At 37.7% G+C, this 27,600-nt stretch overlaps 1 protein-coding gene across 12 annotated transcripts; it reads right to left on the reverse strand.

Annotated features, from left to right (window-relative positions):
* Nucleotides 1-9,001: 9,001 nt before the first annotated feature.
* LOC110894725 (phospholipase D zeta 1-like) lies at nt 9,002-13,810 on the reverse strand. Of its 12 annotated transcripts, XR_004874776.1 has the most exons (9): nt 13,600-13,803; nt 13,114-13,230; nt 12,888-13,027; nt 12,617-12,809; nt 12,330-12,400; nt 12,114-12,195; nt 10,518-10,709; nt 9,796-9,876; nt 9,002-9,309 (listed from the first exon to the last, which is right to left on the reverse strand). XR_004874776.1 is itself a non-coding variant. In XM_022141958.2 (4 exons), exons 2-4 carry the CDS (start codon nt 13,222-13,224, stop codon nt 12,728-12,730), a joined length of 333 nt encoding a protein of 110 aa, XP_021997650.1. In that variant the 5' UTR covers nt 13,225-13,230; nt 13,600-13,792; the 3' UTR covers nt 12,064-12,727. The 12 variants fall into 12 exon arrangements, 1 of the variants encoding a protein (XP_021997650.1); XR_004874774.1 differs by having other exon boundaries at nt 12,330-12,809; nt 13,600-13,805; XR_002566633.2 differs by lacking the exon at nt 12,330-12,400 and having other exon boundaries at nt 13,600-13,801.
* Between the last annotated feature and the right edge of the window lie 13,790 nt (nt 13,811-27,600).

The following is a 27,600-nucleotide window of genomic DNA, read 5'->3' on the forward strand; positions in this document are numbered from 1 at the left end:
GCCCCGTAGGGGTATTTTGGTCATTTTAAAGATTATAAAAGAGATTATTTATACTTCTGATGTTCGGGTCTGAAGTAATCAGTAAAACCACTTATTTTAACAAGCTGCATCAGTAGGTAATAAGTCTTTATGACAAAAATGGTTTTAAACCCAAACTATGCGTTTAATACGTGTATAAAGTCGTTTTAAGCGATTTCCGGGTTATACAGGAAATCTGAGTTTTCTGATCAAGTTATATATTTCAAAATACTTTATTTATTATTTAAAATCAGTAGCAATTGGATTGGCATCAAAATACAATGTAGAACTCATTTTATGTCCGAAAAGAGTATATTCGGTATTTACCAAATCAAGGTCATAACCTTAGGTTATGAGCAGGTAAAGAAAATAATTAAAAATCTTTAAAAATCCCAAAATATTATATTACATCAGTGTGTAAAAGGTTTGGTGTCGAAATTTGGGTTTAGATAGGCTTTATGCTAAGTGCGCCGTTTAATTAACAAAAGTTTTCTTAATCGCGCTACTTAGCATAACTCCAATTTTAGACCTCGAATTGACATGAAATTTTAGGCACATGTTTAGAAATTAGTAACTAAGGTTATTGTCCTTTCACATATCCAAAATTCTCGCTTTAAGTTCAAAAGGGCATTATGGTCAACTTTTAAGCATATAACGGAAATGTGCACATGACTCGGACAAACAACGAACCAGTCACAGAGGGTCATACCATCATGTAACCTGGTCCTAAGGAAGTCCTCTAAACTCTACTAAAACGGGTCAGAACTGAAGTCAAAGCAAAAGTCAAAGTTTTGCGACTTTCGGTTCCGAACCGGGTCAAAACAGAAAATTGTCGGATCAAACAAGCTTAGACCAGATCTTATACTTATTATCAAGTTATATGAGTGATAAAATATGTTACATGCCTTCTACATTGTTAATTATGCGTTAAATCGAAAATTAGCATTCTGTTGACTTTTTTTTCTAAGCAACTTTGACCCGATATTTGAACTAGTTAGAGTGGGAATCAGAGGGTGCCCTTTTAAGGGTTTAATGCCCACATCATTACCAACTTATAACTACCTTTGGTTCGACTAATCTCTGGACCATTAGTGATTAATCGTTAAGTCAACCGTTAATTATGACGGTTTGACTTTTAAGCTAAAACTAAGCAAAAACTTAACTAAGAAAGGTTAAGCATACTTACAGAAGTCCTATGCACGATTAGGAAGGCTTAGGGAAGGCACTTGTGCTCCAGAAAAGCTCCACAATGCAGAAATGAGGTGTGATCAAAATGGTTGCACTCATTGGCCTTATATAGTGATCTTTGATGCATAAGATCATGACAACTAGGTCTACTAGTGTACCCAGATCATTTACAAGTGCCCCTAAGGCCTAGGAACAGTTTAGGGGTCGCCCATGCTGAGAATAATTCAATCTAAGTCGGTTAACAGGCTGAACAGTGCTGCTGTACGAGTTTTCTGCATCTGGGCGTCTCACGCGGCCCGCGTAAGATCTTAACAAGGCTTACGCGGCCCGCCTGAATCTTTCTGAAAGAAATCAAATCTTTCTACTACCGACGCGGCCCGCATAAGCCCTTGCTAACTCTTACGCGGCCCGCCTGAGACCTGCTGTAAGATTTTCAAATCTTTTCAATTATTACAGCTTGGCTCTTGGCTTTTCGAAGGGGTAACTTTGCATTATGAGCCCTTCTTATTTACATATAAGGGCCTCGTGACTTTTAGCCATCTTGTAAGTCCTCGGTTAGTTTGTTACTACCCGAAAAATCTTAACTTTCGACGCTGACGCTTTTAACCCCTCATGTACGAATTCGATCATAACTCTCATTTTATAACGAAACTTTATGAAATTTATATCGTGCATTCTAGTGAGCATAATTTACCGTTACAAAGCCTCGGGTTTGCTAAAGGGTCACTCAGAGGTATAACTTAAACATGTTGACACATTTTACCCCTGTAGTTTGTAATCTCTCACTTTCTTCCACATTTAGTTCCGTATGATCCATGATTCATTCGTTTGAAGGTACAAGCATTATGTAGGGTTACTGTAAAGTATATTTATCCCTTGTTGATATTTTGAACCCTTGAATTCACATACTTTCTATGTTGTCAACTTTAGTCCCTCTATAGTATTCATTAACACGTTCAAGCTTATGACACGTGTCAATACATTATAGGACGTAAATTTTCGAGATGTTACATCCTCACCCCCTTAAAAGAAATCTCGACCTCGAGATTTACTGAAACAAATGAGGGTACTTTTCTTTCATCGTGGACTCTACTTCCCACGTGTACTCGGGACCTCTACGGGCATCCCATTTTACCTTTACAATAGGTACATGCTTCCTTCGAAGCTTCTTAACATGTCGATCCTCGATTGACACAAGTTTTTCAACAAACTTTAAGCTCTCGTCTATGTGTACATCTGTGTGTGGTATGACTAGTGATTCGTCAGCGAAACACTTCTTCAGATTGCAGATGTGGAAAACATTATGAATACCACTGAGCTCTTCCGGTAAGTTTAACTTATAGGTAACCGATCCGACACGTTCGATGATCTCGAATGGTCCAATGTATCTCGGGCTTAACTTGCGTTTCTTACCAAATCGCATCACTCCCTTCCAGGGTGATATTTTAAGCAATACTTTGTCACTTACCTCGAAGTTAAAAGGTTTACGCTTCAAATCTGCGTAGCTTTTCTGCCTATCTCGGGGCAGCTTTCAGACGGTCACGAATCTGGACAATCTTGTCCGTCGTTTCAAAGATTATTTCAGGTCCTGTCAATTGGACATCTCCAACTTCCGCCCAACAAACGGGCGTTCCGCACTTTCTACCATACAAGGCTTCGAAAGGAGCAGCTTTAATGCTCGTATGGTAGCTATTGTTATATGAGAACTCGATTAATGGCAGGTGGTTATCCCAACTACCACCTAAGTCAATCACACATGCACGAAGCATGTCTTCCAAGGTTTGGATTGTACGCTCACTCTGTCCGTCCGTCTGAGGATGGTAAGCCGTACTGAAGTTTAAGCGCGTGCCCAAGGATTGTTGGAAACTTTTCCAAAAATGTGACGTGTATCTGGTATCTCTGTCAGAGATAATAGACACAGGCACACCATGTAGAGATACAATCTTATCTACGTACAATTGGGCTAACATGTCGGAGCTATAAGTCTCCTTAATGGGTAGGAAATGTTCTGACTTAGTCAGTCTATCAACTATTACCCATATCGTATCGTTTCCTTTCCTTGTCTTTGGCAACTTGGTGATGAAATCCATCGTCACCATTTCCCACTTCCATGTGGGAAGTTCAGGCTATTGTAGCAAACCTAACGGCTTTTGGTGTTCAGCTTTGACTTGCGCACAAGTAAAACATTTTGCTACATAGGTAGCTATAGACTTCTTCAAGCCTATCCACCAAAAGCTTGCCTTCAGATCCTGGTACATCTTGTCAGCTCCAGGATGAACGGAGTATTTGGAACTGTGGGCTTCCTGGAGGATAACGTCTCGAAGTCCTCCATAAACTGGAACCCATATTCGTCCATTTAACCTTAGAATTCCGTCCTTGCCATAGGATAACTGTTCTTCAGTTACTCCGAGCTTCTCATTAGGATAGTTAGCTTCTAGTACAGCTTCCTTCTGTGCAGCTAACAACCTTTCATTCAAACTATTCTTTATCTCAATGCTCTTGGCATTGATTCTTATAGGCTTCACCCTTTCTTTTCGGCTCAAGGCATCAGCAACTACATTCGCCTTGACAGGATGGTATCTTATTTCACAATCGTAATCATTCAAAGTTTCCATCCATCGTCGTTGCCTCATGTTTAAATCCTTCTGGATGAACAGATGCTGGAGGCTCTTGTGATCAGAATAGATCACAAACTTGATACCATATAAGTAGTGCCTCCATAGCTTCAGTGCGAATACAACGGCACCCAACTCCAAGTCATGGGTGGTGTAATTCTTTTCATGCACCTTTAACTGTCGAGAAGCATAGGCAATAACCTGGCCTTTCTGCATAAGCATACATCCCATCTCGGTGTGTGATGCATCACAATATACCACAAACTCCTCTATTCCATCAGGCAATGTCAACACCGGTGCATTACTTAGCTTCTGCTTAAGGATATCAAAGGCTTCTTGTTGCTTCGGTCCCCAGTCGAACTTAATTTTCTTCCTAGTCAGAGAAGTTAGGGGTGCCGCAATCCTTGAAAAAGTTTCAATAAAACGCCTGTAATATCCTGCCAATCCCAAGAAGCTGCGAATTTCCGTGGGTGTCTTCGGCTCTTGCCAATTCATGACAGCTTCCACCTTAGCGGGATCCACTTGGATACCACGCTCACTAACCATATGTCCAAGGAATTGGACTTCTCGAAGCCAGAATTCACAATTAGAGAATTTGGCGTAAAGTTTCTCCTGTTGAAGTAGTGAAAGAATACAGCGAAGCTGCTCCTCATGATCAGCTTGGTTCTTTGAGTAGATTAGGATGTCGTCAATGAAGACGATGACAAATTTGTCTAAGTATGGTTTGCAGACACGGTTCATGAGGTCCATGAATGCCGCTGGTGCATTAGTGAGCCCGAAAGGCATCACTAGGAACTCGTAATGACCGTAACGAGTCCTAAATGCAGTCTTGTGTACGTCTTCATCTCTAACCTTCAGTTGGTGATAGCCAGACCTTAAGTCAATCTTAGAGAAGTAGCTTGCCCCTTGAAGCTGATCGAACAGATCGTCGATCCTGGGTAATGGATACCTATTCTTGATAGTAACCTTGTTAAGCTCACGATAGTCGATGCACAGACGCATCGATCCATCCTTCTTCTTGACAAATAAGATTGGTGCTCCCCAAGGAGACGAACTAGGCCTAATGAAACCTTTGGCTAGCAATTCATCTAGTTGTGCTCTCAATTCTTTCATCTCTGTTGGTGCCAACCTATAAGGTGCTCTAGCAACAGGTGTTGCCCCTGGAATAATGTCAATCCTGAACTCTACTTGCCTATCTGGGGGTAAACCAGGTAGTTCTTCGGGAAAAACTTCAGGGTATTCAGAAATGACAGGGATATCTTCAATCTTGGGTTTCGGCTCATCGATAGTTACTTGTGCCATGTAGATGACACAACCCTTCTTCAGACACTGAGAGGCCTTGAGCATAGATACTTGCTTCGGCAGTCCATACCGGGTATCTCCCTGAATGGTAAGTGACTCTCCAGACGGAGTCTTGATCACCACTTGCTTCTTATTACAGACAATCTGGGCCTGGTTATGAGATAACCAGTCCATACCCAAAACTATGTCAAAACCGGCTAACTTCAAAGGAAGTAGGGACAAGGGAAAAGAGTGGTTCTTAATGGATATGAAACATCCTTCTAATATGGTTGAGGCGGTTTCTATGGTGCCATCAGCTAATTCCACCTCATACTTCACACTTAAGGTTTTAACAGGTAAATTCAGCAATTTGCAAAACTTATTATCTACAAAAGATTTATCAGCTCCTGAATCAAATAGTACTCTTGCATAGACATCATTTATAAGGAAGGTACATGTGATCACATTGTCGTCCTACACAGCTTCCTTTGCATCCATCCTGAAGACTCTAGCATTGGTCTTCTTTCCTTCATCAGCCTTCTTTGCATACTTTGGGCAGTTTGTCTTAATGTGCCCCTTTTCGTTGCAACTGTAGCTTGTTGCGTCTTTCAGCTTCTTGCACTCTAGGGTTTTATGTTCCATGGATTTGCAAATCCCACAAGGCCTTGTCTGAGATTGGGATCTTGAGTCAAGTCTCCACTTCCCAAAGTGGTATTTCTAGCAAGTCTTACACTTAGGCTTATCTCCAGACTGATGCCCATCTTTCTTTGAACTAAACCCCTTCCTGTGGTCATTGTTTCCTCGGTGCTTCTTATTTGATCGACGCGAGTTGTCATCATCATCATGCTTCCTTTTCTCGGCATCCTTATTCCTCAATGATCTCTGCCTGACCGCGTCCAGCGTGAGGGATAAGGATATATCAGCTACTGACCTGAATGTAGCTGGCCAAGAGGCTTTCACACTTGCCTTAATCTCCGGAGCTAAGCCTCCTATGAAACGAGCTATTCTTTTGGGTTCCGGGGTCACCAGATAAGGAACCAACCTTGACATCGTGTTAAAGCTCGTAAGGTAAGCTTGGCAATCCAGATTCTTCATCACTAACGACAGAAAATCTGACTCAATCTTCTCTACCTCATGCTGAGGGCAGTAGTTCTCTCGGATGAGGGCAACAAATCGTTCCCATGTCATACTGTATAGTGGAACCTTCCCAGTTGCCAGAATCAACGATCTCCACCAGGCTAAGGCCTCACCTTTGAACGATTGAGACACAAACTTCACTACATCCTTCTCAGCGCACCCGCTGATATCAACCATTGTGTCCATCTCATCCAACCATGTCATGCAGTCTATTGCTCCTTTCTCCCCCGTAAAATCCCGGGGCTTGCATGAAACAAAGTATTTGTAGGAGCAACCCTTATCACGGGGTCCTTGATTCAGCACGACTCTTTGAGACGGGACACTATGATGGTTTGAAGAGTGACGATCGTCATCATCTTTCTTTGGTTCTTCTTTCTTGGAGAGAGGCTTGCTGTGGGCCTCAGAATGAGTCTTGGGCTTAGAATGCGGTGCGGATCGGGTCCTACTCCGAGTCCCGCTCGACTCACTATACTGCCTATCCAAGGCTTTTGTAACAGCATTGTCAATTAATGCTTGGAGTTCCGCCCCTGCTATATTAATCCGGGCATCATTCTGATTCTCCTTTGGGTGACTATTTATTTCATCCGAGTCAGCCATTTTATCTTGAACTGCTACCTAAGATAATGACAAAAGTTTATTTGGGAGTTTATTACGGAATTGCCTTTTGGGGCAATTCTTTAACCATGGTAAACATAGACCATATTTGGTTAATTTGTTACTCACATTTATTTAGGATTTTAATACAACTTATCCTAATTATAGACAATATTATTAGTGGCACGAAAGCCTAGTCACAGGGACGTTTTAAATTATAAGCCATGATTTCAGAGAATCAAGGCACGAAGGTTTGAACATAGTTCTCTTACCTTTTCTTGACAGGGAGCCATAGACTACTACTGTCTTTTGTCTTATATGACAATGAATATGGCCCGTAGGCACTACATCACTAATGGATGCTTGATATGTGATCATCTTAATTGATGATTTAAACCCATGATTTATAGATCATTGAGTTAGGGTTAGGAATCCCTTGAAGGATCCTTGTGTAAGAATGACGCGTGTGATTTTAACGAATCACATATGCCAAGAGTGTTAACATGTTTTCAGACGTTAACAAAAATTTGAATCTTTTAACCAGGTCTTACCATCTTGACCAGGTCGTATAATGACACGAAGGCTAGGTTTTACCGTTAAGATTCTTAATTAATATATGGTAGGCAGATTAATTTAAAAGGAATGATTTTTAATTTATTTATTTCATATATTTATGCATATAATGACAAAAATAAAATTTATAAACTTAGCATTCCAATATATATTAAAAAGGATTACACATTGCCCTAAACGGGACTTCTTAAAACAGACAAATCACCTACGCAGAGGTTAAACAGAAAGCAAGTCCTCGCAGGGACTAAATACTAGGATAAATGTCCTCGCATGGACTGAAAAGGCAAGTCCACGCAGGGACTGAAAGACAAGTCCACGCAGGCACTGAAAGACAAATAAATGTCCACACCGGGACTAAATACACAAATAAATGTCCACGCAGGGACTTGATTGAAATAGGAATTACAATAGTACATATAGAGACTAGTGATCTCGCTTCTCCTTTCCTTTTAACAGGTTTGCTAGGCCTTTGAGGAATCCACGGTTGTTCTTACGCTCTTGCTCAAAATCTCGTTCCACCCTGTTTAGACGGTGGAGGATTTCTTCCTATTCCGATGGGGAAAAACGTGGCTGCTGAGATAGGTGCTGAGCCGGAGGTCTAGCAGGTACCGGATACCCATGAGTTGAGTATCCCATTCCCCAAGGAGTTCCATATGGTCCTTCGGGATGAAGGGCGTTGTAGTTTGCTGCCGCTTCTAGATATGGGTCCACTACAAGAAAACTGGGTTTTTAGTACGTGCAAAAGCGTCCTAAAATGTTATTTTATAGGACCTTTCATTTAATAGGACCAACGGTAAAAGCGTTTCATGTAAAGGGGTTGTAATAAGTCCCAGAACTAAAAAAGCGTCCTAACATCTCAAATAAGATTATGAAACCAATTTTATGGTCGCGTAATATGTCTTTGAACAACCAAAATAATGTCTTAATAAAAACATATTAGGACACTTTTACGATGTTCTAACATCTGCTTACATACTTTTAATCTTTTGATACACTTACAAGCGTCGTTGGAAATTAATTGATAGGACGCTTATGATGTAACATTATAGCTAATTTAGTACCAAGAAAAGGGTCCTAATATAACAAATAAGATTATGAAACCAATTTTATGGTCACATAATATGTCTATAGACAACTTAAATAGTGTCCTAAAAAGACATATTAGGACACTTTTACAATGTTTTAATATGTGATACCTACTTTTAATCTTTTAATACACATACAAGCGTCCTTAAAAATTAATTTCACTACTAGAAATTTGGTTTTTTCTGACAAGCTTATCCGTCACAAATGCATAGCAAACTCAAATTTGCTACGCATTTGCAACCAAACCTTGATGTTGGAAAAAGCCCCATCGGAAACTAATTACTACGCATTTGCTACGCAAATTTTAACGCAATTCCTACGAAAATATTGCGTCGGAAATTTCCAACACATTTCCTACACCATTTCTTAAATATTACTACTAAAGTTTTGTGACGCATTTGCAATGGAGTATTTGTAAAAAAAGATTGCAACGGATTTGTCACAAAATATTTATAAAATAAAATAAAAAAAACTAGAAAATCCATTTTTTTTGCTAAAAGTTGCAGGAAAAATCACACAAAAAACTGTTTTAAATTCACCATACATCAAAATTCATAGATAATTCAAGTTCCAATGAACAAGTGTCAAATACTTGATTTATTCATATAATTAACTGCCAAATGAGGGCACAAAAAGCTAAAAAAGACTCATTGGACGAACAAAATACAAAAATAACACATCCTACTTGATCCTTGTAGGCGACAAGCTACTCATGTGTTGCTTTGAAAACACGCTCCAAGGCCCCCTTGGCAACTAATCGACAGGAAGTGCGAGTAGAGATGTCAAGTCCAAACATCACACTTTCTTATCCTGATCCCTGGAATAAATGTAACACAGTCATCAATAGCTGAAACTTTAAGCACAAATCTAACACAGAAAATTCATGTCTGTATCAAGTTTGACTTGTTTAAGACCCCTAATGAGTCAAAACTAATTCAAGGGACGCATCAACACTTATTATTTATTTTGACAAACTTGTAAATAGTTAATGTATTATATATGCTTAAAAATAACTACTACACATAATTATATTACAAGTTAATCTAAACAGCCATCTTTTAAGTTCTAATGTCCATGTCTAGTTTAGTTTGGCCACTTTAACACCCTTAATGGGTCAAAACTAATTCAAGGGACGTCTCAACACTTGTTATTTATTGTGACGAACTTGTAAATAGTTAATGTATTATACATGTAAAAAAACTCTACTACAGATAGTTCTGTTGCCATAAGTTGATGTAAACAACCATTTTTTTCAGTTGATATTAACTCTACAAGAAGTGACGCGAAAGATATATTGCTTTACCTCTGGTGCTTCAGTCACCATCTTTTGACTACCCTTGAATGCAAGACCAAGTTCCTTCTTAGCATGTGTAATAACCAAATTCTATCAAAGCATCAAATATTAGTAGTTGCTTAATTTAAGATGAAAAAAAAAACCTAAAATATAATTAGTACAAGAGCTACACCACTTTTGTCCTATGCGAGCATGACCATAGTTAAAAAAGAAAAAAGAATAAAAGCATCTTCATCACCCAACAACTTAAATGTTGGAGACATGCTGATGATTCAATCTTGGGAGTCGAGTCTATATGGAGAAAATCCAAAATATGTTAAACATAACAGCTAATTGATTTGGAGTGTGAGCATCACCAGCTCCAACACAGCTAGCAATAATCGAACTTCAATGTATGGTCCAAGCAGGTAATCTACCAACCTTTTAGCTTTTGACTAAGGTAATTTCCTAACTACTTTCAACATGAGCATAACAGGTTCCATATCGTTGTTGTACGATTACAATAACAAGTTCAAAAATGGCTAATAAACGGTTTATGGATTTAGCAAAGCCTGAAAGATTATACCCTCGAACAGCTGGTGCTGGAGGGCATACACTTTTCTTTTTAAAAACATTTTCATAGATAGATAATCTCAATAATAACTTTAAACAAAATTGAACACACAAGAAACAAAAGTTTACAACCAAACAAATAATCAATGAAACTTTCAAAGTTAAAAAAAAAAACTTACACGGAGCAATGACTAAGTGAGCAGATAAAGGGCCAACCGTGTGCTTCTGGTTCAGCCGCTATTTGCCGAAGTTTCCTAAAATTCGGATGAGATTAAGATGTAGTATGTATGCACATACATACTGCGTCTCAGGCTTTTTAAGTCAGCATCATAAAATAACTCAATATTTAAAAATTCGGACTCTGTCTCTCCCTAACAATGCATTATGAAAGTATATTAAAAAAAAAAGAACATACTTAAAATTTCAGTTACATAGGGCAAAATAAGATTGCTTTATGATGAAGGCAAAAATTCACCTATTAAGTATTGATGTACCAACATTTTAGCAACTATTTTAATGAATACAAAAAAGACACCATTGTAATATTTTGTGCAGCATGTATCGCAAGTGTGTGTCTATTCCGTAAGGTTGGATCCCCATATACTCGCATATATCCACTAAACGAGGCCTGATAGTAGGGAGCATTTTGAAAAAAACAACATAAGGTAGGTTAGTAACATAGTACCTATGTTGTCAAAGACGCAAGGCGCAGGCGAGGCGCATCGGCCTCGCCCGGAGCCTAGGTGCAAGGCGCAAAAAAAGCGTGGGCTTTTTTAAGAAAAGCACAGATAGAGAAAAAAAATATAAAAAATATGTTATCTTTGAAAATAAATAAGATTCCACATATAAAACTAAAAAAACTAATATATATGCCTCGGCACTCGGTTTCATTTTTTTCAGTTTTCCTGCTTATCCACTGCGCCTCAGCACCGTTTTTGCGCCTAGGCGCGCGCCTTTTTGCACCTCAGCAGCGTTTTTTTCAAAAAAAACCATTTTTGCGCCTAGGCTACCACCAGGCGCTATAGGTGCGCCTCGCTGCGCCCGGGCGCCTAGGCGCGCGCTTTTTGCGCTTTTGACAACATAGCATAGTACTAGCAATGAGGTTATACTCGAGCAATATTGCTACAGAATTTCCTTGTTAGCAACAGAACCACATGTTCTAACCTGCATATCAGTTTGTAAGAACAAATGACCTGTTCAATGTCTTGACCATAGTTGTTAAAAGCCATCGCTTCTTGCGCCTAGGCCCATTTTCTAGGCGAGGCGAGGCAGTTGCGCTTTAAGTCGAGGAAATTGCATTTTAACTCTCCAAGTGATGGTTCAGGCGCACATTCCGACAAGATTCCTAGATTCTGGAGAGTCTCCGGCTAAATTCCGACAAGATTCTAGCCAAATTTCTACTTTTAATCACGGAAAACTAGTTTTCTACACTAATACACTAATATTTTGGTACTAATTAGATGATATAAAGTGTTACATAATAGACTTTGTTTATTTTATTTGAAGAATAGCATTCTTTTTCTAATACATATTATATTTTTAATTTTTTTCATTATGCGCTTTATTTTTCTCAAGCCCTCGCTTTTTTTGCGCTTTGCGCCTAGGCGCCAGGCAAGGCCTATGCGCCTTGAGTGCGCCTAGTACCTTTAATAACTATGGTCTTGACCTTGTTCAAAAGAAGCTCATGCATTATACTACACAAGCAAAGAAGTGCTTCCTGGTTCATGCTAAACATACAATAACTTCATTAGCACGTGTTCTTAAGTTGAGTGTACCTATTACAAACTTAGCAATCAGCAGGACCTTAAGTTGACAGGCTTCCATTTGAGCGCCCAAAAACAAAGATTGGTTGCCAGTCTGCAAAGCTGACAATGTATGTTGATACAAGTGCTGGGTGTTACAAATTACTAGTTTTTACTATGAATACCCTGTTCTTTGTCATTTTCAGCATAAAAGAAAGGGAAGGAACCTAACTCCACATATTGACTGACCTATGTACATCACTAATGCTTCATCTTCTAAACAAATTCAAACCCTAAAGTAACACACTGTCCAACTTTATCTGAAAAACAGCACGAAATGTCCATATTACCTCCCAACTCGAATGTAAACAACAGATATAGCATTTCCTAACCATTAAAAACATCTTTCAAAGTTTTTAAAAGGGTTAAAGTGACCCATTTAATAGCTTCTGGGTCAGGATTGTTTTAATATTTTAAAACATATCAATGGTATACAAATATTAATGTATATATGTTAGGGATCTAATAAAGTTGACCTGGCAACGACATGCGACACGAGGACCAACACGACTTCATGGTAGGGTGCACGGTTGTTACATTCGAGCTCCCTTGCTAATCAACTAACCCTCTCATTGGCATGTCGGAAACTAGAGGTTCATATTTTGATTTTTTAAAAGAAAATGGAACGCGAGGCCGCCTGCTGGGCTGACCAGTTTCTCATGATGAGACCTATATTTTTTAACCAAGAGTAAAAGATTTAGTTTTATAGATCAGCAGGAACATGAACAAGAAATTCAGAATGCTTACCATAGATAGACACCACTAGAGAAATGATCCGGATGACGTAGAACTCTTATGTTCTCGTGAAGTGCAGCAAGCTTTTTCTTACTATAAAAACTATTAATTTTCAGAGCAAGAGCAAGCTCTTTGTACATCAGGATATAAATCTGCATTATACATAGTCCAAATACCATTAAAAAATATATAAAAAATGTCCCTTAACTTTTAGTGCTATTATAAGCATGTATCCTACCTGAATCCCTTGCTTGGCTTTTGCCTCCAGTAAACTATCAAGGCAAGAAGACGCATTAGTATGAAAAGGGCGCCGCAAATAAAGATCCAGGCACAACCACCACCCGCACATAAATATCTGCATGAAACAAAAAATTAACGAATTAAAGTCTTTTGAACTGATTATCGAAAAGTCGAAAACTAGTAACTGGTAATCAACTTTGATTTAAAACCTCGGATTTGGCCTCTTCAATTGCTAAAGCAATTGCATCAAAAGCTGAACGACCATCAACGAACCTATGCATACTCAATCTCCCATCTACCTAATATGGCTATTTTCTTCTTTCAAGTCAAACTATTCTAGGGTTTCAACGACATATATCTACTCAATTATCAACATATCCACTCAAATTACAAATAAACTCAGAGCGTACGTACCGTTCCGAAACACCCAATTCATCCCCAACCCACAATTTAGTCTCAAGACTAAAGAGGAAGAAGAAATTACCTAGTGGTTCGGCGTTGCTGAGGAGGTGGTCCGGCGACTGGCGGAGAGGAGGCGGCGTCAATCGAGGATCTGGGGAGGCAACTGGTGTGTGATTTGGGGGGAACGAAGAAGTGTCTAGCCCGCCAAAGGTTTTGATAACCTTTATGCTTTACTATAAGTTCAACCGTCGGATTGTGTGATGATCGAACGACCAATGATCTGTTTTAAAGGTTGGACACGGATTGAAGGGCGATTTCATATAAAACTTGATTTAGTTATATTCAGTAAACTCAAAAGTCAAAACATGGAGCATCTATCCATATAAATTTTAGTTATATAATTAAAAAACAATATATATATATATATATATATATATATATATATATTATTTTATTTTAATTTCTCAAAAACAAGACAAAAAACATAATTTTAGTTATAGAGTTAAAAATATTGTACGTACCGTTAATATACAAGGTAATTACAAAACATCCATTTAGTCTTAACCTCACTCCAAAGGCTGCCAAAACCCAACTCCAAAAATCTTAACCTCACTATTTATCCATCAATTGTCCAAAGATCTTAACCCCACTACACATCTATAGTCTCGTTTAGTACCACATATGTTAACCAACTTTCGACAAGACCCGAATGTTAACTGAGTTTGACCGACCACCACTACCAGCGTTGTAGGAAATGTGTAGCAACTGATGTCAATTTACTACAAATTTCAACAAATTTATTATTTATTTTTTAAAATTATCTATTTTTCTACAATTTATAAATAACAAATGACATAACTTTTTTTAGGAAATATGTAGCAACTTGTGTCAATTTGCTACAAATTTCTAACAAATTTAATATTTTATTTTTCAGAATTATGTTTTCTTCTTAATTTGATGAATAATAGTTTTTTTGTAGGAAATGTGTAGCAACTGCTGTCAATTTGCTACAAATTTCTGACAAATTTATTATTTTATTTTTTAAAATTATCTATTTTTCTAAAATTAGTAAATAACAAATAACATAACTTTTTTTGTAGGAAATATGTAGCAACTGGTGTCAATTTGCTACAAATTTCCGACAAATCTAATACTTTATTTTTAAAAATTATGTTTTCAACATGAATAATAGCCCTTTCTTATCATTTAAATTTTTAAAATTATCTACTTTTCTAAAACTGATAAATAACAAATAAAATAACTCTTTTTTGTAGGAAATATGTAGCAACTCGTGTCAATTTGCTACAAATTTCCGACAAATTTGATATTTATATTTTTAAATTATTTGTTTTGTTATAGTTACAAATAATATAGAATTTTATAATTTTTGTCGGAATTTTGTCGAAAAGGTTATAAATTTTGTGACGAATTTGCTACAAATGCTTATTGTGTGGCAATTTTGTAGGAAATTTGTGGAAAAGTTTTGGTTTTTTTTTTCTTTTTTGTCAAAAAAAATGTAGGAAAATTGTAAAAAAATTGAGTTGTGGGAAATTTGTAGAAAAAAATGTAGTTTTCTAGTAGTGTCTAGCGAATAAGCGTCCTATAAAACTCATGTTTTATGACTCAAATATCAGGTGTCCTATTACAGTGTATTATAATAATACCACAATGATTAAGCGTCCTATAAAGGTTAAACTTATAAGACCCAAGTGTCAAGTGTATTTTTAAGTAATATTATAATAAAACTCTGGCGAATAAGTGTTCTATTACGGTGTATTATAATAACACCATAATGATTAAGCGTCCCATATAGTTTAAAGTTATAAGACCCAAGTGTCAAGTGTCCTATTAAGTTGAGTTCTAATGATTAAGCGTCCTATAAAGTTTAAAGTTATAAGACCTAAGTGTCAAGTGTCCTATTAAGTTAAGTTCTAATATGACTTCGACTACAAAGGGTCCTATAACACTGAACATTTATGACTTAACTACAACGTGTCCTATTAAGTTATGTTATAATAGGACCCAGATGATCAAGTGTCCTAATACAATACCACATAATGGGACGCTAACAATTAAATGTCTTATAAAATACTTTATTATGATCTACATTTTAAGTGTCCTATTAAATTATATGATAATAGGACCCCAAAAAATCATCCATCCTATTAAATAGTTTTTTAGGACACCGGTTTAGTAGAGCATATTATTAAAGGACCCCAAAAGTTCATTAGTCTTATTAAATAATTTTTTAGGACCCTCTTTTACAAGCGTCCCACAGAAAAGGTCCTAAAAAGCCATTTTTGTTGTAGTGGTCGGTATCAATGTAGTTGTAATGATTGTGAACTGGCAGCTCAAACGGGTTGTATGCTGTGGAACCGGCGTATGTAGGTATCGGGTTATCATAACCAAATGGTGGTGAAGGTGGTGCAACTGGTGCAGAATTCACCTCTGCAGCTGGGTTAGAGGGTCCACCCATTTGTGGGTCTTCAGGCAGTGGCGGATAATGACTTCCACTTGAGTGGCGATGGGTGCTAAAGTGAAAATCCCCTCCTCGTGTGGACATCCGCGCGCCTGTTCTCCTACGCCTGGGTGGATCCGGAGGTGCTTGATGAACTGGTGGCGGTGGAGGCGGTGGCGTGACTGCCACGAAACGCGAATCCTCGGAGGGATCCTACTGCTGCTGCTGTTGTTGCTGCTCATGAGGCGACGAATGGTGAGAGGGTGTAAAGTACCACTCACACTGGTTGAATCTTGCTTGGTAACTGTCTAGACCCTGATAGGGTGTTCCATGGAAGGATGATCCATCAGAGATCTCGATGGGATGGTTTGGGGTACCTCTTGCAGGCTCGACGGGATCAGTGTCCTCGTCCATGTCCATTGAATTGTCTTCTGAGAAATTATCCTCTGATCCTAGAGGGTTAAAACCTACTAGTTCTTGGACAAAGTTTTCCAGGTTGAACCGGCCCTGAAAGACAGGAGTAGGGTCCCCAAAGGAGTGGTGCGAAAGGGATCGCTGGAGAGGTATATACGAAGGTTGTGGGTTATCGGGCTCATTTTCCGAGTGCGGCCCAAAAGAGTGACGGTAAGAAGGTGTTGAACTGTGTGAGACAGACCGTCTAGCGGGCTTAAAAAGATTCCTCCTGTTCCTCTGAGGTTCGGGACTCATTGTAGTGGAAGGAGCTCGCAGGTGCGAAGGTCCGGCCTCGTGATCGTTGTGGGTAGTGAATGGCCCTTTGCCTCTTCCTCCTCTTCTGATCATCGGTGGCATATTTCTTGATTTCACAATCTAAATAAATAACAACAATAAAGGACAAACTAGAGCAACAATTCGAGATCGTCCTAAGTTATTGTCTAGACTCGATTACGTGCAATTGTGTCATTGAGATTAAACACAAAAGGCTAGTGTTTAATTCACTCAACGTTGGCTCTGATACCAACCTGTCATACCCCGATATTCACACGTTTCACCGGTGGGCCCGGTGGGGAGTATCGTAACGTAGTTGGTAACATTACAATCAAACAACACAATATTTAAATGCACAGCGTAAGCAAAAGATAGATATATTTCAACCGAATATTATTGTAATATCATGTATCACAGACAGTTGAAATTTATCCACAGGGGGATAAAAAATAAATAGGAAATTTTTTTTAACAGTTGACATCCAAGCTTGCGTGACTTATTGTGGACGCTAGGAGAAAGCCAGCCTAGTTCGCATAGTACCTGCACTTAACCTTTTTGGGAAAATACGTCAGTTTACACTGGTAAATACATTCAACCGACACTTTTGAAAAAGGTTTAATAAAATTGATTTGAATGCACGTGACAAGTTTGAAGACTTGTATTTATGGGTAATCCAACCACATTCTGGATTTTGAGATAAAAATGATAAGGTTTGACCCGTTTCGGCTAATTTATGTAAACTAGTTACATAAACCGAACCGAACGCGTAAATGGCGTAACGGGTAACCGTAAGAGTCTTTACAGGTTTCCTAAGTCAATATGCTCTAAATATGTTGTGATATCAGTAGGATACCTTCCATTATGCCCATAACGAGTTTAATCCCATAATACGCCCCGTAGGGGTATTTTGGTCATTTTAAAGATTATAAAAGAGATTATTTTTACTTCTGATGTTCAGGTCTGAAGTAATCAGTAAAACCACTTATTTTAACAAGTTGCATCAGTTCTTTATGACAAAAATGGTTTTAAACCCAAACTATGCGTTTAATACGCGTATAAAGTCGTTTTAAGCGATTTCCGGGTTATACAGGAAATCTGAGTTTTCTGATCAGGTTATATAGTTCAAAATGCTTTATTTATTATTTAAAATCAGTAGCAATTGGATTGGCGTCAAAATACAATGTAGAACTCATTTTATGTCCGAAAAGGGTATATTCGGTATTTACCGAATCAAGGTCATAACCTTAGGTTATGAGCAGGTAAAAAAATAATTAAAAATCTTTCAAAAATCCCAAAATATTATATTACATCAGTGTGTAAAAGGTTTGGTGTCGAAATTTGGGTTTAGATAGGCTTTATGCTAAGTGCGCCGTTTAATTAACAAAAGTTTTCTTAATCGCGCTACTTAGCATAACTCCTTTCTAGACCTCGAATTGACATGAAATTTTAAGGACATGTTTAGAAATCAGTAACTAAGGTTATTGTCCTTTCACATATCCAAAATTCTCGCTTTAAGGTCAAAAGGGCATTATGGTCAACTTTTAAGCATATCACGGAAATGTGCAAATGACTCGGACAAACAACGAACCAGTCACAGAGGGTCATACCATCATGTAACCTCTTCCTAAGGAAGTCCTAAGGCATTTCTAAACTCTACTAAAACAGGTCAGAACTGAAGTCAAAGCAAAAGTCAAAACAGAAAATTGTCGGATCAAACAAGCTTAGACCAGGTCTTATACTTATTATCAAGTTATATGAGTGATAAAATATGTTACATGCCTTCTACATTGTTAATTATGCGTTAAATCGAAAATTAGCATTCTGTTGACTTTTTTCTAAGCAACTTTGACCCGATATTTGAACTAGATAGAGTGGGAATCAGAGGGTGCCCTTTTAAGGGTTTAATGTCACACCCTGGCTTTGCGGAAGCGTGGTTAATTTGGTGTGACTTCTTAATACCATAGCTTAATCATAACAAGCTATATGAAATAAAAATATGCAAGATCATCCATTGAAAATAAAATAGTAAAACATTGGCTTAACGGGTTAAACACCCAACAACCACAACTTGTCTAAACATTACAAATGCAAACTTAACATAAACATGATTCAAGGACTGTGACTTGTCCAGGAAAGAGTCACAAGCCTCGAACCCTGGATGACCTCGGGCCTAATGCAGCGGAAAACAAGCCATACCGCGCCAGATCGTTAATTTCCTGAAATACATGTAAGTTGAAAAATCAACAATAATGTTGAGCGAGTTCATGCGAAAGTGCGTAAACAAACCTTTATCTTTATCAAAAACCTGGTATGTAGCAAATAAGGAAAAAGAGATCACCAATGGTTTGCAAGGCCATTGATATGTGTGAAGTGCAAGTAGGGATGACTCAAACCTAGCGGATTTATGCGTCGGGCACTAAGTCACCCCGAGGTCCGTTATGCTGGACCTGGGGCTGGGCTCGCTACACCCAGATAGATCTACCGCTCCTGTCCCTCGGTCCTACTACGAGGATTAATGGCCTCAAGTTGTGCCTACCCACTCACATGATCTGAGTAACAAACCTCCTTACGCTAACCATACCATGTATAAACATATTCATAATCATTGTAACATGTATTTCACCCCCGCAGTTTATAAAACTGAAAACAGTTAAGAGAAAAGGGGGACATGAACTCACAGTGAGTGCGTCACAATACCAAGTAATCCAAATATCCAACTGCTGCGCAACGACCTACATGTGCTAATTCTATTAGAAGGATGGCCGTGCCTTAGCTTTATAGTTTAATTTTCGGGGAAACAGTTAGACAACCGTTCCGTGTATATACTTGGTATTTACTTTCCTTCCCAAGGATGGGGGATTTAATACATGCGTGTTTATAATATTAAGTCTCACTTAATATATTTTATTTCTCATTCCAAAATATAATTATTTTTCTCAAAAATAATATATTTTCTCTTTACATAATATTTTCCAAAATAATACGTTGACAAGATACGCATTCGTGAATATTTCCGTATAAAGCGTAAGTTACGTTTTGGCGATTAAGCGGTAATGGTAATTACCGTTGTAACTCATATGTTTGTCGTATAAGCGTTTGTATTATTTTGGGTTTGACAAAGTTAGTAAATATTATTTTTACTCTAAAAATAATATTTATACATTTTCACAAAATAATCATAAACAGTGTTGTGAAAAAAATATATTTATCGAATAAATATTTACCACGTTTAGTTTTTGTGAAAATCCCACCTCCGATTATTTAATAAGTAAAGTCATGGCGAAATATATTTGAAAATATGTCAAAAAGTAGTCTAACACTTGTAAATAATTCTAAGTGTTATATTTTAGAAAATTTCGCCAGAGTTTCCCCTGTAACTGGAGGTGGCCACGCTTTCAAGCGTATCATTTTCTTTTACAAAATCATTCCAACAATTTCTTCAATCAACCAATCAATTTCCGACACATTAAACAAGTTTCAACACTTCAAACTTGTAGACTAGTATGTAAAATCACATTATTACATGAACTTGTAGTTTTTCTAAAACTATTGTGTAGATCTCGTTACATTTAGTGGATCTATGTATAAAATCGTTTAGTCTTGTAAAAACCCCGTTTTTAGAACAAATCACTCTTCACAACTTCCCGACAATTTTTGTAAAAATTATTATTTTGTCGGATCTTTCGTTTCACAAGTGTTCATACACTTGTAGTTTATAAAGATCACCTTTGTAAACATGTTATCCAACTTATATAAAAACATGATTTTCTCGACACTTGGTTCTACGAATGTACCACTTATACATACGTAGATCGGCTCGTTTTAAATACCATTTTTCATGTCAAAACACTTTTACACAAGTTCATGTTTCCCGTGTGGTGGAGTTTCACCTTTTAACCCTTGTACAAAAGAAACAAGTGTATGTCAAGATTCGGGATCTTAACAAAGTCGGGTTAAACGATGATAAGAGCCACCACATCGTAGATCGGGCCTCAACAATCAACATATTCAAATACTACGACATTTACACAAGACGTGACCTTTTATCCAACGATTTTCATGTTTTAGTAGACTTTTTAGATTCAAAAGGTGGGTTACCGACTTTTAACCGTTAAAAATCCTTTTAACCACTTTAGATACGTTCAAGAACAAGTTTTAAATGTTATACCTCTAGCTCGGGGCTAGGGAAGATCTTTGGCGAAAACGGCGTGGATAAAAGCAAATGAACGTGGTCCTCCAACTTCCGCTTGCTTCAAGCTTCCTCGTACGTGATCCCCGACACTTGTGTGAGCTTGAAATGGCAAGACAAGAACTCGAAAATATGATGGATGGTTGTGGTGGTTCACGGCCGAGAAGAGGGGAGGGAGCAAGAGAGAGAGTGAAGTGGTGAAATGGTGGATGATAACTCTATGTGTGAGTGTGTGTATTTATAGAGAAAAGTGAGATCATCGTCCAACGGTTTTCAAGTCGTCTAGATATCCACGAACCCAAATAAAATAATAAAAAGTGTACTCCCCTAGTTCCAAAGGGACCAAACCGGCCCTAAGGGGGGTGGGGTCACCCGGTTGGATCTTGATCGTACAGTTAGAGTTTAGTTTGGTTAAGTCGGTTAACTTTAGGGATTAACCCCGTTAGTTGTTTAATGCGTTATAAAGCGGGTGTTAGGGTAATCAGGGACCCTAACTGGCTCAGAAAAATACCAATAATAATTCTGGTAATATTTTTATGTTCCGGGTATAGTCCGGTTGTTCGGTCGGATAGTAATCCGTTAAAGTGCTTAAGTAATCCTTTATGCGTCGTAATAATATTTTTAGCGACACAATTTATTCTGCAAAGTGTCAGGAATAATTCCTCATATTTTGGCACTTTACTAGTTAGCTAGAAGCTAGTATGTTGATAAAAGTGCTGTGTTTTGTGCTTAAAATACGTTTTAGGCACATCCAATCTCTATATCTTATTCCTAGAGACGCAATTATACAACCCTTGTATCCCTACACACTCTATGGGTGTAGTAAAATATTTCTGGCTCATACAGGCCTTTAGAGGCAGTGTTTGCCTGATGCTGGCTATATCAGCATGTTCAATAGGTTATCCGTTCAAGTGCTACTGTGCTTTTGTGCATCATGTTTGTCACTAATGTTCAGTAAATAAATAATGTAGTGACGGAAAAATCAAAGTATGATGCAGATATGTACAAGTATCAAAAATCAAGTAGCAGTTTATCAGAAATCTCAGTTAAGCACAGTAATTAGGCAATAATTAATAGTTAATTAAGTCGTACGGATACCTGGTTTAGTGAGGGTTGTCACATTTAATGCCCACATGATTACCAACTTATAACTACCTTTGGTTCGACTAATCACTGGGCCATTAGTGATTAATCGTTAAGTCAACCGTTAATTACGACGTTTTGACTTTTAAGCTAAAACTAAGCAAGAACTTAACTAAGAAATGTTAAGCATACTTACAGAAGTCCTATGCATGATTAGGAAGGCTTAGGGAAGGCACTTGTACTCCAGAAAAGCTCCACAATGCAGAAATGAGGTGTGATCAAAATGGTTGCACTCATTGGCCTTATATAGTGATCTTTGATGCATAAGATCATGACAACTAGGTCTACTAGTGTACCCAGATCATTTACAAGTGCCCCTAAGGCCTAGGAACAGTTTAGGGGTCGCCCATGCTGAGAATAATTCAATCTAAGTCGGTTAACAGGCTGAACAGTGCTGTTGTACGAGTTTTCTGCATCTGGGCGTCTCACGCGGCCCGCGTAAGATCTTAACAAGGCTTACGCGGCCCGCCTGAATCTTTCTGATAGAAATCAAATCTTTCTACTACCGACCCGGCCCGAATAAGCCCTTGCTAACTCTTACGCGGCCTGCCTGAGACCTGCTGTAAGATTTTCAAATCTTTTCAATTATTACAGCATGGCTCTTGGCTTTTCGAAGGGGTAACTTTGCATTATGAGTCCTTCTTATTTACGTATAAGGGCCTCATGACTTTTACCCATCTTGTAAGTCCTCGGTTAGTTTGTTACTACTCGAAAAATCTTAACTTTCGACGTTGACGCTTCTAACCCCTCATGTACGAATTCGATCATAACTTTCTCATTTTATAACGAAACTTTATGAAATTTATATCGTGCATTCTAGTGAGCATAATTTACCGTTACAAAGCCTCAGGTTTGCTAAAGGGTCACTCAGAGGTATAACTTAAACATGTTGACACATTTAACCCCTGTAGTTTGTAATCTCTCACTTTCTTCCACATTTAGTTCCGTATGATCCATGATTCATTCGTTTGAAGGTACGAGCATTATGTAGGGTTACTGTAAAGTATATTTATCCCTTGTTGACATTTTGAACCCTTGAATTCACATACTTTCTATGTTGTCAACTTTAGTCCCTCTATAGTATTCATTAACACGTTCAAGCTTATGACACGTGTCAATACATTATAGGACGTAAATTTTCGAGGTGTTACAAAAAGGGTTTCCCCCGCGCCACGCGACAGGATCCCTTGAATCTGGCGCGGCACGCGGGAGCTCTCGTGACACGCGACAAGTCAAGGAAGTTCTGTCGCGACACGCGACAGGACTAAAACTGAAATTTTATTTTATTTTTGATGATTTGATACTAGGACTTGTTTGTATGCATTATATAAATGTCAAAACTAACTTTTCAAATGGTTTTGACTCTAGGTAATGATGGGGTATTTCCGGATGTCGATCAAGCATGATCAGAAGAACCGAACACTCATTTTAAAGCTTCCGCAATATCTTAACTTTTAATAGATTATGCTCATGGGTTGTAAGCAAATTTTAAGCAACTTTTAAATATTCGAATTAGTCTTTAGTTGACTAATGTTTTGCTACTTTTGAACCTTACTTTTGGAATTTTTGTTACAACCTTGATATCTTTATATAAGACGGTATGAATCATTATTAATTCAAGTAAATATTAGACGGGTGTTACAAGTTGGTACTCAGAGCTCAAGGTTGTCAACAAATTGTTCGGTTCAAGCTTGATCGATCGTCCGGTAAGGATTAATTATTTATTTCAGTAGATCTTATCCTATTTAAGTGAAAGAGATGGAAATTAATGTGCACGGGAAGAGTGCGTTAATACACTCAAACCCGGAAAGTGCACTAAATGAGAACGGTCAAAGCAAGTTACGAACTTGGCTAAACCGAAGAAAACAAAGTTATGTTATAAATGAGATGTTTAATAATTGATGTAAACATTTCAGTTTCAAGACATCCGGTAAGAGTTACTTATAATTGAGATTAAACTATATGAATTATCTGAAAAGTGTATGGGAGGGGTGTATAAATACGCTCGAACCTGGGAAATACATTAAGTAAGAAAGGTAAGGCAAGACATGTACTTGACCAAACCGAAAAAGAATAACACATTACTTATGGTTAAGTAAGAGTGATATAAATTTTCGTATAATAAAATGGAAAAGGATTAAATAATTATTGATTAACCATATGGATGTTTCAGTTAAAGAAATGTCTGGAGTAACCGGAAATGATTTGACATCTCAATTGACCGAACAAATGAAAGCTAAGATTTCCGAGGCAGTCGGAAAGGCTCTAGAAAATAGTCTATCACATTATATTGATAGATTACAAACCGCAATCGTGCCGGTGGTGGACGATATGATGGCTGAATTGAAAGACAGCATATTATAAGAAATAGAAGAAAGGAGGGTGTTGGATATCAATCCAAGTTCCGTAAAGAAATCCAAGCCTAATAAAGCTCCCAAGAAGGGAGTTACAAAAAGCGTGTTACATCAGTGCAAATTTTGTGGAAGAAATCACAAGGGCACATGTGGTAAGCCAAGACATAAGAAGTCTAAATGTCCAGAGAGGCTTGGAACCAAGGACACAACCGACACAAAGTCTGATGCCCAGAAATCAAGGACAAAGTTGTTTTATATAACAACCACAGAGGCCAAAGCTGAACCTGATGTCGCATCAGGTATACTCTTGTAAATTAAATTTTTGCATGAATTTTTAATTATTACGAGTGCAAATAAATCGATTGTTTTATATCGATTTATTCAACATCCCACATTCGCGTTAACGAAATTACCTATGCTTTGAGAAATAGAAATGGGTAATAATAAAAGTTCTACTGTTTATAAGAAGTGCTAAAACTGTATATTGAGCATCGAGGTAAAAGTAATCTCGATAGATATTGCAATGGGAAGGAGTGCATGTACACTCGAACCCGGAGAGGCAATGAAAGACAAGTGTCATAATGGGAAGGAGTGCGTGTACACTCGAACCCGGGAAATAAAAGAAGTGAATAAATTTTGTGTTGGGACGGAGTGTACTTACACTCGAACCCGGAAATTGCAATAATAATAAACAACGAAGACAAGATTATAGACTTCGCCAAAGTAAATAAAACGCGTAGGAGCGTCATTTACATCAACAAACGATGTAGATAAACTTTATGCAACAATAAACAATAGTAAAATTAAATGAATTAATTCTGTTATTGTTTCAATAGGATTAAGGTTAAAAGATGAGAAATTAAGATTCGGACCGAGAATACCCGTGAAAAATAAGTTAAATGAATGATACGTATTTTTCGTACTATGAATACTAAGGTATCGATAAATGCAAATTTAGAAAGCTGGGTATGGGTAACCATCCAAGTAATATATTATTAATCAAATCCTCATGAGGAAGAAAGATGATCGCAATGATGAATGTGATTATATAAAAGCGTAGTAAAGTAAACTTTATGAAAGCGTTAGAATAAGAACGAGTAAACCCCAAAAGCCGTATAACCATAACAATGGTTTTACCAAATAAAACTCAAGAAATGGGCTTTTGAAATATTAGTAAAAGAGACAAGACCTAAGGGTCGCTAACAACAGAAAGGTGGTGTTACGATCAAATACGCTAACACTAAGGAATAAATGAAAACGAAGTTTTAATACATGCCGGAATGGCTGCTTTGATAGTGACTTCGGTAAAATACCCGATAGATGGGTAGGAATACGGATCTATGCGTAAGCCAAGAGATGGTGGCGCAGATTAAAGGTCAAAAGACTCGGATTAATAGTTAGGACTAAAAGATGAAAATTTCACAAAAACAGAAATTTCGATAGTTATGTTCGACTCTTGCAATGCTGGACGGACTGAATAAAGTATAATATCTGATATTCCGAGTAAGCGCGAAACGAATAATGGAAGTGTGAAATATTACTGAACCTATGTGATAGGTCGTAAAAGAATATGGAAAGGGAAACGAAAACTAATAAAACCAGAGTGTTAAAACCATTAAGATGAGGAACCCAGGTAATGGGTTGAGAGGAAATAGAGACATAAACTAAATAATAGTGTGAGTAAAATAAACCGACGCGAAGGACACATAAGAAGTCATAGAGTCGGAAAGATAATCCGAAGGAAAATGAATGTAGCCTTAGACTACGGTCAAGGTCAAACGAATAGAAGATGATCCATGGGATCACCATAACCTCCAAATTACAAACAATGTAAAGGCCTACGGGAACAAAGTGACCATAGAGTCGCAAATACAAATGGAACCTACGGGTTGATAATATAAAGCGTGGGAAAACCAATTATGATTTCTCGCGTAAAATGATAACCTAAAAGAGTAATCCTTGTCGTCAATTCCTTGATATGATTAAAGAGAAAAACATTAAACTAAAATTCAGTTTTAGTAAAGAAACGATGTTCTAGCACCTATAAATACCGAGAGAGAAACTAGAAAATGGTTAGTACTAAAGAATATAGGTCCTAATGCCGAAAGCATTCGAAGAAAAGATTCTTAAGAATGAATAGTCGATGTAAAACTAAACATGATGGGATGTGATCACGGACAAGAAAGTAATATAGAATGTAATCACGTTATAGTGTGAATGATTAGATATGAAATTATAAGCACGCAAAAGGCCGATGACGGCAATATTGCATACTCGAATGACGAGGTATGAGGTGAAATGGTGACCAATTAGTTTAGACAATAAGACAAGTTGTAGCCTAAATAACAATGTGACTTATGGAGAGTGCTTGTCAATATAAGACTAGTGTTGAGTAAGTATGCTGACGGACTTAGTGACTGAATGGTCAAAAGACAACCCGATCAAAAGGGGGGACAAGGGATAGGAAATAGGTGATATAGCTATGCTAAAAGTTTTCCCCAAGAAAGGGTGTTATCTGATTCAGAAGAAGAGGGAAATTAAGCTCGAGGTTTATCGGGTCATTTAAAATCATCGAACGGGTTGGCAAGGTGGCTTATCGCCTCGAGCTACCGGAAGAGTTGAGTGGAATACATGGCACGTTTCACGTGTCGCATTTGCGAAAACGTCTAACGGAGGGAACAACTTATATCCATTACGATGATATCGAGGTGGATAATAGCCCGAATTATGCGGTGAGACCATTGGGGATTTTGGATCGGAAGCTCAAGCAATTACGAAACAAACAAATTGATCAAGTCAGGATCAAGTGGGAGCATAGAAAAGGCTCGGACACTACGTGGGAATCCGAAAAGGAGATGCGACGTCTCTACCCTACTTTATTTGATACGTAATTCGGTTTCGGGGACGGAACCCTTTTAAGGGGGGTGGACTTGTAACACCCCGAAAATATGAAACTTTATATTAAAATTATAAAGTAAAAATAAACAAGAATTTACTAACTAGGAGTTTTAACCTAGTTAGCTACAAGTCTAGAAATAACTTATAACATGGTTAAGAACAACCAAACTTTAAGTTAAACAAAAGTGGAGGGGCTTATCTTGTAAAATCTGAAACTCAATTAGATAAAAAAAATAAAATATTAAGGACCAAACACACAAAAGTGTGTCTGGTCGTACATGGGATGCAGGGGGCGACCAGGAGATATCACCAAGC

This window comes from Helianthus annuus, chromosome 12 (assembly GCF_002127325.2).
Source record: "Helianthus annuus cultivar XRQ/B chromosome 12, HanXRQr2.0-SUNRISE, whole genome shotgun sequence".
In the NCBI taxonomy this organism is placed as follows: Eukaryota; Viridiplantae; Streptophyta; class Magnoliopsida; order Asterales; family Asteraceae; genus Helianthus; species Helianthus annuus.